The 16,188-nt window shown below is 40.6% G+C and overlaps 1 protein-coding gene across 1 annotated transcript in view; it reads left to right on the top strand.

Annotated features, from left to right (window-relative positions):
• The first annotated feature begins 14,616 nt into the window (after window positions 1-14,616).
• Window positions 14,617-16,188, top strand: part of Tmtc2 (transmembrane O-mannosyltransferase targeting cadherins 2) — a 336,895-nt gene continuing 335,323 nt past the window's right edge. Inside the window, exon 1 of the mRNA XM_048358667.1 lies at window positions 14,617-15,343. Within this exon, the coding sequence (XP_048214624.1) occupies window positions 15,261-15,343 (83 nt within the window). The 5' untranslated portion in view covers window positions 14,617-15,260. The remainder of the gene's footprint in view (window positions 15,344-16,188) is intronic.

The raw sequence follows: 16,188 nt of genomic DNA, 5'->3' as shown, positions 1-16,188 counted from the left end.
TATAAATAGAAAGAAATTTAGGAAGCTACTTAACCTCTTTGTACCTTGTTTTCTCATCTTTTAAACAAGTAGAATAATACCTGCATAGAGGGAAAACAATTTTCTCCCATTTTTTTTTGTCTCTCCTAATTTCTACCTCAAAATAGAAGCTTTTCTTTTGGGGATATTGAATTTAAGCTTTCTACTTTTGTATGTTTGTTCACACAGAATGGGAGGCCATTTTATACCTGATAAAATGAAGAGTCTCTCTATTGAGCAGAAGTAGTGGGTTTTAATTTGGTATATGCATATGACATTTCTAGCTATAATAGTCCAAGGCAGGTTTTTCTGTGTGATGGGTGAGAATCCTATCATGTATGGTTCTGTAGTTGCCTACTTTTGTATGATAACTGAATCTCACTAGCAGAAAGGTAAAAAGCTATGTGGAGGAACGAAATCTCTTTAAATCCCTGGTTCAGGATGTCATATGTTAGAGATATTTGATGAAACGTCAACAATTTCTTAGACTCTCAGTCTTTTAGTCTGTCGATGCTTGGTGTGGTTCTAAGGCGAATAATAATTTTCCAGGATATTTTAAGTACCAATTCACAATGTGTAGCTCCATAAATTTGTATATGGGATATTATAAGAAGAGACCTCTTCTGATGTCAGGCCTAGAGTGATTTCAATGTACCTTATGACATGTCAACTAAGAGTGCTTGTTTCTGAAGCCATAGTCCTTGGGTTGAAATACTAGTCTGTCTCATTCTGTGTCTGTTTTATCTATTATCTCATTACATGATGCCTCACATACTCTTCTTTCATTATCAGTAAAATGGGGATAGTAATAGAACATAATTCAAAGCATTATTTGACTATTGGTTTAATTCGACATTGTAAATCACTTCATAGATTATCAGTAAAATAAATGAATATTATTACTAATAAAAAAAAAGTGTTGAAAGGTTTGGAATATGGCCTAGTGGTAAAGTGCTTGCTTTGTATACATAAAGCCCTGGGTTTGATTCCTCAGCACCACATATATAGAAAAAGCCAGACGTGGCGCTGTGGCTCAAGTGGTAGAGTGCTAGCCTTGAGCAAAAAGAAGCCAGGGACAGTGCTCAGGCCCTGAATTCAAGCCTCAGGACTGGCAAAAATAAAAAAACAAAATAAAACAAAAAGTGTTGAATCAATCTTTTTCTGATTGATGCTTATATGATTATAGTTTCTGAATTGGACTGAAAATTAAAAAAATAATTTAGGTACATTCCAGGACATCCTAGGAGTCTTCACACTTTGTGTCAAATACTACCTGGCACTGTGCCCAGGGCACACTAGAATTACGTTAGAAATGGGAAGTACTAGAGTTTTTCTAGTTTTTATCCTCTATTTGGGGTCTTTTTTTTAACTTTTGTTTTGTGTTTTTTTTTTTTTTTTTTTTTTTTTGGCCAGTCCTGGGCCTTGGACTCAGGGCCTGAGCACTGTCCCTGGCTTCTTCCCGCTCAAGGCTAGCACTCTGCCACTTGAGCCACAGCGCCGCTTCTGGCCATTTTCTGTATATGTGGTGCTGGGGAATCGAACCTAGGGCCTCGTGTATCCGAGGCAGGCACTCTTGCCACTAGGCTATATCCCCAGCCCTGTTTTGTGTTGTTTTATAGCACTTACTGTCACGATATTCTCATTTGCATCTAAAGTTTGCTTTGTCAGAATGCTTGGATTTTTCTATTTGAATTTTATGTTCATACATTCTCCAAGATGACATGCTTAGAGATTACCATTTAACTAGTTACAAGCCTGTGAGAACTATATGCAATTTATAAAGGTTTACTCCCTCTGCTAAGAGTCACTGTATTCTTAGATGATCTCGAGGTGACGGGAAGATTCCAGCTTCCCCTCTTTATAGATTATGTTCATCTGTGTCTTGCCTCCTGATGCTTTGAGCCCTGTATCTAAACTTCCCTCTCATTTGTAATCAGGTCTTTATCACACTAAATGTATATTTTCTTTGCTAAACTTCCAAGAATAACTTAAGCACTTATTGGTCAATGCAAAAAAATCAACGTCCTTGAATGTGTGACTTGCTAGCCATAATATTAGGAGAATCAACTATCTCAGGCGATTTAATTGCACACTGCTCTGAAAGTTAAATAATAGTTTATGCTCCATTATATAATATAATGTTCAGAAAACTCTGTAAGCAACAAAGTTAACCTCTGAATACGCCATGGAGGATCTTTTCATCATTGTGAATAGACTAAGGGACTTAGAAATCCTAGTTCCATACAGGATATTTCTTCCCACTTATGTTGTATTTCTTTTGAAACTGTTAAACAGAATTTAAGATCTGAGTTATATATTTCATATGTCTTTTCTGCTTTCCACTTCCTTAAACTCTTAGACGGAAATTCATAATATTGACCTTGCAGAATTCCTGAATGAGGCTGACTTCTAACTAGCACTCAGTCATTATTTTAAAATAGAGCAGGATGTGAAAACACATGACTTCCCAGTACAGAGGACGATAGTGAATTTGAAGTCAGTTTAGGCCACAAGGAAGGAAAGAATGCTTAAGAGTAATCAGACCTAGGGTTTAAATGCTGAAGGACATCATTTGGGAATTTCCATTATGGACTGAATGTTTATGCCTCAACTTTCTATCTTTGTATTGAAATTCCAATGTCAAAATAACCATAATAGGAGGAAAGTCCTTTGGAATGAATTAGTCTCTACTTGCATAAAAAAGAGGCCCGAAGGAGCTGCCTTGCTAATTCTATGATATGTGGACACAATAAAGTACTATAGTGAGCGAGCAAGTCATCCCTTATGTGACACTGTGTCTGTTGGGCCCCGGGGTTTAGATTCCCTGGCATGTGGTACTATGAGAGATAAATTTATCATTTATAAACTACCTAGTCAATGATATTTTATTACAGCAGCCTGAATAGACTAAGACACTTGTTCACTTTCCTGACAAGTGTCACCAGCATTTCCTCTGGAATAGCCACCTATTAGACAACCAAGTGCTTTTGTTTTTAGTATCTTGGCAAAATAGCAATGGGGTAATATTGTCCACTTTGTTTCTGTGTCCTTAGTGATGCAAACTATACTACTTCTCATTTAACCTTTGTATTTATAGCATCTTATAACTAGAACATTTTCCATAAGCTTCTTTTAACACATGGCAGACAGGCTAATTTAATAAATTACACATTGTATAATAATGTTGGGATATCAACCCATAGACAAATACTTTACTATGTACTACATGGTAGTCCTATTGCTTCCACAAAAATTGGCTCCTCCAACAAAATGATCATAACCTTACAATGTGATTTTATAGCTGCAACCATCACACTTTTCTGAGGTTGTATTAATCATTCTGAGTGATCTTTATTTACAAATCAGAAAACACAGGTAAACTTGACTTACTTTAATACAGTCAGGGGACAAAGAGTACATAATCACTCTCCGTGTATTTTTGGATGATCACATATGAAAATGTAAACATCTCCCTTGCAAGCAATGGTTCCGTTATGTGCATCTGGTAGTGCAGAAAAGGAATGCATTGCCCTGTTGTATTTGGTTCTGTTTTAGTAACTAAAAAATGTAGAAATAGGAAGGCTGTGTATATAAATATGTAACTGTGGTATATTTCTCCCCACTGTTGGTACTCATCACTTTCTAATAGACTTAGCAATTTAACATATGCTATTAGCTTGGCCTTTATCATAGAAGCCAAATCTTTCTTTAGAAAAACCAATGTTTAAATTGATAGTTTACTCTAAACTACCTCCTGTAGAGATAAATGCAGTGAATTCTGCAATAATTCAGTTTAGTGAGTACTGTGCATGCACTCTATGCTGGCACTGTTTGAGGGAATTGCCTTTAAACCATAAAGGGAAATCTGAATCTATTTTTCTCCAGTCTATTTTAATATTTTCAGACTGCTTAAACTCCAAACTAATAAAAAAAAATCTTGACAATCAGGTTGGAAATAGAGGAAAGATCAGACAGCACGTATAACTTAATTGTGGGCAAAACAAAGCTTCTTATTTATTTTCTGCTTGGAAATGGAAAAAGCAGGTCTAGACCCTCTTATCATTTAGAGAAAAAAAAATTCCAGACTCTTTTGTGACCAGCATACCTATCTGGGAGCAAAAATATCAAGAGCAATGTCTTAAATCACATAGCCTTGTAGTAACACAATGTGTTCCGTGGGTGGCTTCATGGAGCTATTTTTTTTTTTAAATATACACAACACAATTGACAGAAGCAACTGGTGTTTTGTATAATCACCAAGTGGAGTGAATTTGTCTGTTTTAATTGGAATGTGTGGGAAATCTTAAAAGCTCAACATAAATATAATCAGATTGGTTTTTGCAAATTAGTAGACAAGTTGTAGTGGAGTGATGGAATATGTTAAAATCAATGCAGAGCAGTGGCGAATACTTCAAAGATACACATTTATTTATTTGCTGTGCACCAAGGTTGTAATTTCTGACTTGTTTTGGGGGTGAGGCAGAAGAGACTCACTTTCCTCTCTTGATCACCCAGCTGTTTGAACTGGCACATCACCACAATCATCCCGGACAGGAAGTGAGTTAGGACAATGAGTGTAATTGAAGCTGCAGATTTAGGGAGGCAAAGATATGACCAGCCAACTTGGACTATAGCCAGAAGACTACACAGCTAACCCTGCTTTCCAGAGAAAGGAAGACACTGCTATGTAGAATTATATTGTCATCCTAACTGAAGGACTACTCTCCCCAGAACGCCCCTGTCTTTCTGCACATTGACTTGATATGTTTTAGAGTTCTTTCAGAAATGTTCGGCAACCTATATGAATACAAATTTCCAAAAACATGTTTTGCACAAACAAATTTTTAATAGTTCATATAACCATAGTTATACAGAAATCACAGGAAAAGATAAATGACAAAACAGATGAGACAACTGAGTTAACTGGTGGAAGGATAAAAGTATTTTTATTTTCCAAATTAAAATTTTAAAACAGATCACTGGAGAGTTGGGAATTTACAATCCCACCCCAGTGATGTGTGCTGATGGAACAGGTGTTGAGCAAAGAACTGGAGCACGAAAGGAATGTAGCTGCTTCTCAACATTTTTATCTCAAGGGAAATCTTACACAGATCCAACAGCCTAAATGGATAACTGAGCCAACAGATGACAAGAGTACTTGCTCCATTCTCTGGAAAATATGATGATAAGAAACACATTTCTTCTGTTCCTTCAGATTTTCCTCTACTAGACAACCAAGTTGCCAAGAACTGAGGATACACAGGTTATGACATATGTACCCCACCTGCACTATGCCCCAAGTACACATGGCCTTTGAGTCAAGTGCAGAAGTTCTACCATAAAGAAAACCACTTTACGTGAAATATTATATTTCATAGAACAGTCAAACTAAAGAAGTAAATATTTTTGTGGCCATCTTCAAAACTCAGAAAAAAAAAGTCAACATTGGTAATTGGAGGATCCATGTCCCATAGACACTAGTCTAGAAATAGAATGCCACTCTGTTTTTTTTTGTTGGTTTTTGTTTTTCTTGGTGCTGATCCTGGGACTTGAACTCCGTCAGGGCCAGGTAGTTGTCCCTGAACATTTTGCTCAACACTATCACTCTACTACTTGAGCCACAGCTTCACTGCTGACTTTTTAATTGTAGATAAATGTCTCACAGAGTTTTTTCTTCTAAGGCCAGCTTTGAAGTGTGATCCTTGGATCTCAGACTTCTAAGTAGCTAGGATTACAGGCTTGAGCGAACAGTACCCAGCTAGAATATCACTCTTAAAACCACAATGATAACACAAGCAATGGACGAAAATTAGGGGCAGAGTTGCTATAATTTGGACACTATATCACTTTTCAGATTCTTGTGATATATAATGAAATTTAGACTTTCCCTAACATTTGAGGAGCTACAATGAAGATATAATTGGAGACCTAAACAGAACATGTCTTCTTCAAATCACATTATCATTGCTTTAAATGAACACTTGTTTTTAAGCATTAAACATTTTGAAATAATTATTAGCGTCAATTCATTGTACAAGGGGGTTTCATTTCGACATGCCCATATGCATGCAATGTATCTGGATCAGTCTCAACCTTCTCCATCACTGTCTCTAATCCCCACTCCTTCTTCCCGAACCAGTCTCAGTGAGCATCCTTATATCATTTCCACACATATGTGCCATAAAGTGTTTTAATCACATTCTCCCTGCCCCTCTCACTAGCATTCATCCCAGAGAAGACGATCTATCCTCCTAATACTCATTTTTGTTAATGTGCATAACAGATCTTTCCTTCTACTATGATAAACATACCTCCAAACGAACAAATTACAAACTTTGTGTAAAGCTATGATTTTCATAATAGCTAAATTTGGCAAAAAAAAAAAAACCCCAACAACCCAACAAATCTCAATTTTATTACTGTTGCTCAGAGTAGTCAACTGATAGGCTAATAATGTCTTGATACATCTTAAACAACCAAATACATGCATTATCATATGTTTTCTATAAAATTCATTGTCATATTCATTTCAGCAGACACGTGTTTAAACATGCTTTTGAAATCAAGAACATTTTTGCTATTACTAGTGTTCTAAAGAGTTAAGTATATAGTCATTTTCAAAATGTATGAACTTGAACATATTTCCATGCACTTAAATTATTTTTTCAAGAAAAAAAAATGTCTCCTAAAATATTCGTTAAAAAGCAGGTTCAAATAGTGGCCAGTAAGTAAAAATACTTTGTTTTGTTTTGTTTTTTTGCCAGTCCTAGGGCTTGAACTCAGGGCCTGAGCACTGTCCTTGGCTTCTTTTTGCTCAAGGCTAGCACTCTGCCACTTGAGCCACATCACCACTTCTGGCTTTTTCTATATATGTGGTGCTGGGGAATCGAACCTAGGGCTTCATGTATACAAGGCAAGCTCTTTACCACTAGGCCATATTCCCAGCCCCAGTAAAAATACTTTAAATCAAAAGGAACTTGTTAATTCTGTAAACCCTAGTTTAAGCAAGAGAACTAGGAGTTCAAGACAGCCTGGGCTATCTAGTAAGATGCTGTTTAAAATATTTAATAAAATCACACTTGTAATCCTCGTAAATTGAGAGGCAGAGATCAGGAGGATTGAATTTTGAGCCCAACCTAGGAAAAAAGGTGAGCTCTCCTTTTGATCAATACCTGGCACTTGCCTGTCATTCCTGCTATCCTGGAGGCATAAATAGGATAGCAGTCCAAGTGGTCCAGCCATAACTGGGGATTTGCAATTTGAAAAATAAGTAAAGGATAAAGGTCTGGGATCATGGCTCAAGTGGTGCAGTACCTTCTGGGCAAGTACAGACTCTAAATCCAAACCCTAGTACTATCTAACAATTTAGAAAAAAATGTTTTATAAATAGAAATTGATATATGCCTTTGCCAACCATAGTTTCTATGGTTTCCAATATAAAGAACTGGCATCACACACTTTTTTATTATAAAGGTGATCTACAGAGGGTTTACAGTTACACAATTCAGTTAATGAGTACATTTTCTTTAGAACATTGTCATCCCTCCTGCATTCTTTCCCAGTTTTTCCCCTTCCAATTTCCCTCCTCTGAAAGCTATATAGTTCATTTCCAACATCAGGTCTAGTGTGTTTCACTGGTGAATTGGTTCACCCTTTGTCCCATTGTTTTGTGTTTCCCCAAATCAGGTAAACTTTGTCTTATATATAAGAGAAAGGGTACAGAAATCAAAAATAGTGACAGAAGGGAATTAACCAAAGAAAAAAAGGAAAGAAGAAGAAAACAGGAACCACAAACAGTATAATAAAAAATGTCTTACCTTCATTTCTTAGAGTTCATTTGATAAACATCATTTACAATTTTATGAACATAACTATTGAGTCCTTGAGATCCTTTCCTAAGAATATTCCCCTTTGTTCTCAGTGTATGAATTCTAGTTATTACAAATGAGGGAAACCATGCAGCCTGTTTCTTTGGGCCTGGCTTACTTCACTTAGTATGATTTTTTTCTAAGTCTTTCCATTTTCTTTTAAATGGGGTGATGCATTCTTTCTGATGGAAACAGAATTCTATTGTACTAACACATTTGTGAGTGTAAATGAAAAGAATGTCTTTCATTGGCAGTATGCAACCATTGAGAAGAGCATGTTAATTTTTTAGGCTCCAACAGAATCCTAACACAGGAGCACATAAAGAAGTAAAGCACATCAAACTTAAGTAGTATAATGTGGTTGAAGGAGGGAAAAAAGCAGTTCTTGTGGAAGGAAAAGCCACCCCAGCTGTTGGTGACTTCATGAAGAGAAGCTCTCGTAGCTCAACTTACAGAATGTAAAGATGTGTGATGAACTTGGGCTTCATTCCAGCAGTTATGGCTATCCAAAGGAAATTCAATCATCTGGATGGGAACACAGCCAAAGAGGTCCATAGGCATTAGGCTATGCTAGAAAGTCAAGAGACGGATGGAACTTGTGGTTTGACATGATATATAGCAGGGCCTCCTTGAGTAGTGGGAGGGTCCAGGTAACAGCTCAGCCTCCATAGACAAGCCTGTCAAAACTAGGTAGGATGTCAAGGCCCCAGCCAAGTGGTCTTGGGTGCAGGGGAGAGCACAGTATCCAGATGGCTTTTCAAATGGGGAGAGAAGACAAAGCAGATGTCTGGATGTATACACAGATTCAGCCAATATTACTACCGTGAGGGGAAAGCAATGACTCAGTAGGCAAATGATGGAGGTGAAACAGGAAGCATATGGGCCCTGGTCCCCTTCACCTGCTGATGCTGAAGACATATTTGGTGAAGCTTGAATTTGCGTTTATGAAAAAAGTGTGATTGATTATAGGTGTATGCTACTCAGGAAGTCATAGGCTGAACAAAGTTAAAAGTGCAATATAAACCAAATGATGTTTAACTGCACAGATAGATTGTTAGGGAAATTGCTCATTATTGTTTAACCCATGGTTCAAAAACATAAAGTTTAATGTTTTATATATTGACATTTTGATATACCAATATTTGTGGGATTTTTAAATTTAATCATTAGGCATGTTGTTGTTCTTAATTTCAAGTGGGAAGGATATATAAAATCAATTTTGGAAATAATATTTCTGTATGTGTGTATACTGGTACTGGGGCTTGAATTCAGGTTCTGAGCACTGTCCCTTAGCTTGTTTTCTCAACTGTGGCACTCTACCATTTGAGCCACAGCTCTGCCTCCAGCTTCTTGATGGTCAATTAAAAATATGAATCTCACAGTCTTTTCTGCCCAGGCTGGCAAAGGAATAGAGATCCTGAGATCTCAGCTTCCTGAGTAGGTAGGATTACAGGCAGGAGCCACCATGCCTGGACAATTTTGAAAAATGTACACATCTACATATAAAACTGTTTCAATGAATGATTACATGGCTCTGTGATCCTGCAATGACCTTAACATGAGTAGTTTTGTAATACTGCTGAGTGGATGAATTGTGTACTTAGTTTTTAGTATCAAGTGTAGAGACATCTCTGTGATAATGAATTGACTTCAACTTGGATTTGCTCCATCTGTGAAAATGCAAAATTTATAATCACAAAAATAAGAAAAATGAGACACAGTGTTCCAAATCCTAAGGCAAAGATGAACCTCAAAGCTTTTCATAATTGCTGGCATTGTATTTTGAGCAGAAAAAAAATCAAGACTATATTCAAGAGATTTCATAGAAAAAGTATTTAGAATTTGAATCTGAAAGAATTTTCTAGAATAATTCAACATTTGCTTGTTGTTACTGTGTTTTAAGCTTCCAAATCAACAACTTTGTCTTTGTCACAGTGGATGTGTAGTAACTTACACTTAAGGTTCTGCACCTTAATAGCTAAAGGCAATAGCCACATATAGTTAGTGGCTACTGTTCTGACCTCCTATCTAAATAGGTCCCCTTTGCAAAAATTCCTCTAGGAAAATCCTGGCTTAAATGTCCTACACTCTGCAAAACTTGTGACTAAATGATACATATAAACTCATATTTCCATCAAAACATATTTTCCCACCTGGGAGAAAAAAAACTAGAACACAAGTTTTATTTTACAAAACCTAAGGCTTATCAAAACTCTGTAACCCAATTCTGGGAAATTTCTAAAACTCTTATACTTTTTCTTATCACTATTTATACCAGTGCATGTGAATACATTGCAAGAGATTTTACACAATTCATTGTGCTCTCTTAAGTTCTGAATTCTATCAATAGTCTCGACATCACGGCAATGTGTGCTTATTAACATGTTATTTCTATGTTCCTCCTTCGCCTTCTAGTTTTCTTCCTTCCCCTGCCTCTATATCCTCTGACTTGGAAGCTGGGAAAAGTGTGAGATTCTTAATATGAGTATTATTTTTGTAGCAGCTGGTTTTGTGACAGGATCTGTTCCCATGGCTGCATTGTCCTAATTCTATTCCTAATAGATCACAAGTCTTGGAATAAAGCAATGCTCTATGCCATGGTGTCTGCAGGGCAGCACTTTATGGGAAGCTGGGAAATATCTCAATGTAACATGTGCAGCCAGTGCATTTACTGTCATTAGTTAGCCAAACAGTCCATGTGCCTCTTTCAGCTCCCTGACCCACATTTCATCCACGCTCTGCTGTTTTTCTCCTGCAGGGTTATTTCCTGAGCAAAGCCCAGAGTTTAAGAGTCCCCCAGCAGAGAGTCCCATTCAGACTGAGCTAAACAGGCAGTTTCACCTGCTGGGCTAGTGTTTTTCTGCTACCTAGTCAATCTGTAAAGATTTTAGCAGGAGATTCCTGGATACCTTTCCAGAAAACATATGGAGGATTGTAATTACTTTAGCCTGCTGCAATTTTAGAACTGAGAGAGTAAAGAAGAGGTGCAAATCTTCCTGTTCATAAATAGCCAAATCTGTGGGCATTTGAAAAGGCATTCTATGCAGCATGAGAGAATTTATGTGCCACATTTCACCCTTGGCACACTTTCGAAATGAATTGTTCAAAGGGAAGTTATATTAGGACAAATAGAAATGACGACCAGCACCAGATGTGGATTTTTAGTTAATATTTATGCAACACCCAAAGGGAAGATGGTATTGTGCAATAAACTAAAAATGTCTTAGGCAAATAAGGAAATCTTTACCCTGAGGAACTGGCACGGCAGAGGTATGAATTATAGAACAAAGGACTGGGGATGCAGAACAAATGCAGGGTAGGTCTGGGCTACTATAAAAAAGAATTCATTGAGGAAGTGGGAAGGTAGCAGATGTGTGGAGCCTACTAGGGAAAATAAGGGCTTAGCACTTTTCTGGCCAATCTTGTGTCTAAGGTAGAACACTCAAGCCAACCAGCCTAATTTCCTTCATCTGTGAGAGCAACAGTAGCTTTAAATAGAGTGTGTATAAATTCAGATTTGAAGCAGCAGCAATCTCAGATAGAATATACCTTAATTACGTAAAGAGATGTTTCTCTAGGTTCTGAATGATTCTGAGGATAGCTGATGACTTCTTTAATCTGATTTTCTCCTTACAATTGTTCAAGGAAGGTAGGAGAGGCCGGAACTGTTTCTCAGTCCATGGAGAACAATCTGAAAGAGACTATGATTTAAAGTACAGAAAGAATATTGAGATCCATGTGAAATTATAAGAGAAATTTTGTTAAAAACAATCGGACTTTTCATAGGCAGCTGGATTTTCAGCCTTCCATCTATTATGGATGAAGATAGACCACTTTAGACCCTATCTCACAGTCTGTTAGGTTTGTAATTCACAGGAGTTGAAATGGGGGGTGGGGTGGAGAAAGGCAAGTTTTAAACTTTTGAAGCTTTGAAAATGATGCTTACAAGCTTTTAGCACTCTGAACTCACAACTGTCTGGTTATTTTTATGTCACCAGGTCTTCTTGCTTATTGAAGAGAGCTGTCCAAATGTGATTTCCCACCTTCAGTCTTTGTGAAGAAGCAATATGCTCTTGAGAAGGCCTGCCCTACTTTCCCCTTCCTGACTTAATTCTTCTCCATCTTTAACACTAACAACAAATCAGCTTATTCTTACATGGTGATATTTGTTATTTTGGTTGTTATATACATTCCTCTAAAAGTACATACATTCACACATTTATTCATTGTTAGCATCTGGTAAATTACTTTCTATGTGTCTATATGTCATAGGCTGTGGATATTGTGTGAAAACAAGACTGTGAAGATTGCCCCCATCATGATGCTTCCACTCAAGTGGCAATTTTGGAAAATAATATTGGTTGTAAAAAAAAAAAGTAATGGAATGATGGGGGAGTAATGGGATGGAGGCTTCTTTATAAACTTTGGGCTAGAGAACATTTTTTTTTGAAAGAATAGCATTTGAGCAAAGATACAATAATGAGGACCCAGAGACAGACTGGTGGTCTGGAAAGAAAACTGGGTGGAAGCAGAAAAAGTAGGCTGGTACCCAAGAAGAAGGATGTATGTGTTGTCTGCATAGGAGCATGAGGTGAAAGAGGAGAGGCAGTCAGGATCAAATGTCCCTGTATGGGAAACCATCACTTTTTTCCATGTGCAGCAGGAAGCCACTGAACATTTTCAAGCAGAGACATTGGAGTTTTCACATTTTTGCCACAAAGCCTTAAGACTGGGGAGAAGGAGGGATTTCAGGAGACGTAGTAAACAGACCTCTTTGGAGGTCTGTAGCAGGAGATAACGATGGCTTCATCTAGGATAGCAGATTGCAGGAGTGAGAGTGTGGATGCGTTGGGATATTTCAGCGACAAACATCTGGAATTCAGCTAACAAATAAAAGACAAAACAGCAAACACTTCTACTTTCCAGAACCCTTGTGAGATGTTTCACATGGTAATCCTAATCACAGTACTAACCCATGATATTGGTACTGTTTTGATTGCTTGGTATGTAAGAAAATTGACACCCAAATAGACATATGGCACAGGTTACCCAAGAACTGAAGTGGTGATTCAGACCTGGGCATCTTCTTCTAGACTATGCATTCTTTCTTCCCCCAGTGTTTCAGGATCCAGTATTAACAATAAAAGCCCAGCAAAAAGACACAAAATGTCTTGATGTACCAATTGGCAGGATTTTAGAACTCTTCACTAATAAGCACATAGTATCAAGGGAAATGTAAAAAAAAAACTATCACTGATTTGAATGGTTTAATTGCTTTCTATATATGTTTTCATTCATCCCAGACATAAAAAATTTAACTCTTTTAGATAGTATATATTTACATTTCATTTCATCTGTGTGTGGTGGTCTTGTTTTCTTTTCTTTTTTTTTTTTACAGACTTCACATAAAATCTAGAAAAATGTAGCCTTGTTTTGCTCAGAACTGTTCAGATCACTGCTAGATACCCGGGGGTTTAGATTTCTTGTGGCACTTTGCTACTTGCTGCTTATGCTCTTGCCTCTTCCCTTGGGAACAAGCTAGCCAGGAGGCTTTCCTCATGCCCTGCCGTGACTATGCAGCAGGGGGCACTGCAGTCGTGCTCATCCTGGTGCAAGGGAGCCACAAGTTCAGCCAGGAAGGGGACCAGCCAGGAAAGAGCAGTGGCAGGCAGCCCATAGTCCTCTTTGGTCTTGCAACTTTAGTACTCAGAGCTCGTTCTACCCGGTCTATTCTTCTACACCATATTTCATCATATTGGATGCGTTCCATCCAGGCCCGCATCCGGGCGGAAAAGAAAGGAAGGGCATTAGCTTTCCGCTCTTTGGGGCAGCGCTGTACTGGGTTAATAGTCCTGTGGGTTTCAGGGTCAGCTTGACAGTCTAGAAACCAAATACACCCCGCAAACACACCACCCTGCGGGACGTGTGTTTCTTACCTTTTGGGTCTTGTGTGTGTGTGGGGGGGGGGGGGGATCCTTTCTTTTTTAACCTCATTGCATTACAGGGACATTTCTCCTCCCACACGTCTATCCATCGACATTAGGGATCAACCATAAGGTAGACTCAGAGTCAAACATCCCCGGCACCCTCCTAAATATGCCACCCAAGCTCTCAAAATACGCCTTTCCTTCCCATTTTAGGGGCTCGTGTCCTATGCATGCAATGCGTGCTGATTGCGGGTGTATTTGTGGCAACCAAGGCTGCAGCACAGGCACTCTCCAAACCTGCCCCCCCCCCTTTCTTCTTCAGGTCCAAAGAAATCTCTCCAGCTGACCAGACTCGTGCCTGGCAGCGCTTGGCACAGAAACGCTGGTTTGGAGATGTAGCAGGCAAGCAGATGAGCGAGCGACCACGTTCTCCGGTCTCCTTTCTCCTCTAGCTCCCCCCCCTCACCCCACCCCAGGGCTCACTCCGGCTATCCCTCTGGGCTGTCTTCCAGCAAGCATCCTCATCCTGGAGGGGGGAAGGGGAAGAGGCTTTGAATATCAGGGTGAAAGGAAAAGGGGTGCAAGGCGGGAGTCCAGTCGGAGGGAGGGTGGGAGGAGCCTGCAGCCAGCGGGGGGCCGAGTGGGAGGAGTGTTTGGAGGAGGAGCTGGGTGGAGAAAGGGGCGTGGCGAGTCGTGGATGGAGGGTTGGCCACGCAGGCGCAGGGGGCCGGATCCGGCACCCCACGCGGGAGCTTCTGGAGTCCCCAGCCACCTCCTCCCACTTCACCGGAGAAGGGGCTGGGACTGGGGCTGGCAGGGAGCTAGTAAACAGTGAATGTGCTGCGGCCGCCCGGCAGGCAGGCAGGCAGGCGGCCGGAGTCAGTCCTAGAGACCCCCGGAGCCGTGCGCCTAGAAGGCAGGCAGTGAGGGGAGGCGGTTCGCCCTGTCCCTCCCACCCGCCCCTCTTTCTCTTCCACCAGCTGGTCCCAGACCCCCTGGCTCGATCGGGTCCTTGCTATTCCCAGGTTCTGCCCTCTTCCACCTCCTCCGAGTCTCACTCCTCACCTAGGGCGCCCCAAACTGCCATGGGTTAGGGTGGGGACCGGCGAGCAGTGCGCGAAGGACCAGCCCTGCGCATCCGCTGGGGGTGGACACGGACCCCGGAGGACGCCGCTCGCTCACACGATCGATCCCGGGCGCCGGGGCAGGGGAGCGCGGCGTGAGCCCGCACCCGGGAGGACCCGCGTTTGGAGGAGGCGGAGGAGAGGAGCAGAGAACGGACCGGCAGGAACCGAGGGAGGGAGGAACAGCACGGGAGGGCGCGGAAGCGAGGGAAAAGTGAAGCTGGGAGGAGAAGGCGGCGGAAGGTGGAGGTTGATGCTTCTGTGTTTTGTTGCCGTGGCTGCCCTGGCGCTGGGCGCGGGGCCGGAGGGAAGGCGGTGGAGAGATGATTGCAGAGTTGCTGAGCAGCGCTCTGGGGCTCGCCTTGTATCTCAACACCCTGAGTGCCGATTTCTGCTATGATGACAGGTAAGAGGGAGAGACCCAGTGGTGATGATGATGGCTGCGTGGGGAAACTCCTTGTTGGCTTGGGAGCTTCCCGCTTGAAGACACAAAGTGAGATCTTGTAGGAGGTACTGGTTCAACACCTGGAGATGTGGGTGACACGTTAGTTAGCGGGAACACCTAGAAGCTAACACCCGGGAACGTGAGCGCACTGGGCGGGCCGGCTGGAGGGAGGGAGTTTCCATTCAGAGTTAGCTGCAGGCTCTCTTTTGAGAGTCTGCTTGGCAGACTCTTAAGTTTCTTAGCGGAAATCCCAGCAATTTGGAAAACTGTGTAATGAACATATATTAAGAAAAAAAAACTCCTAGGTATTCTTTGGTGCCACAAAGCACATTAAACGATTTTAAGTCTGGGACTGGAAGGAAGCTCCCCCCACCCCCCCCCCCCCCCGGCTTAGTAGGTCTTCCTTGTGTCATTTCCTTTTATTGATAGGACACTTTTATTTCCAGAAGTTGAAACGCACTTTAGACATTTACCAAAATGGAAAGAGAGTGAGAGTGAGCTAGCGAGCAAGAGAGAGAGAGAGAGTCTGCTTCAACGTTCCTACCCTTTGACGTGCACTCCCTTTTGACGTATACAGCACTTGACTTGAAGTCCTGATAATGCTGCGATAATGCTGATTGTTGTCTCCCCCCCACCCCCGCCCCGCTTCCCTCACCAATCGATGGGGTAGCACTTTCTAACAGCTTTGGCTTTCCATTTGGCTTGGGAATTTTGCATCAGACATCAGTGATTCTCCTGCTAATTGGGGAAGAAGACGCCCCTAGAGACTGACGTTGTCTTATGCATTTGGGTTAGTTTGGGTGGCT

This window comes from Perognathus longimembris, chromosome 1 (assembly GCF_023159225.1).
Source record: "Perognathus longimembris pacificus isolate PPM17 chromosome 1, ASM2315922v1, whole genome shotgun sequence".
NCBI classification, from domain to species: Eukaryota; Metazoa; Chordata; class Mammalia; order Rodentia; family Heteromyidae; genus Perognathus; species Perognathus longimembris.
This window is presented reverse-complemented; position numbering and strand designations above follow the sequence as displayed.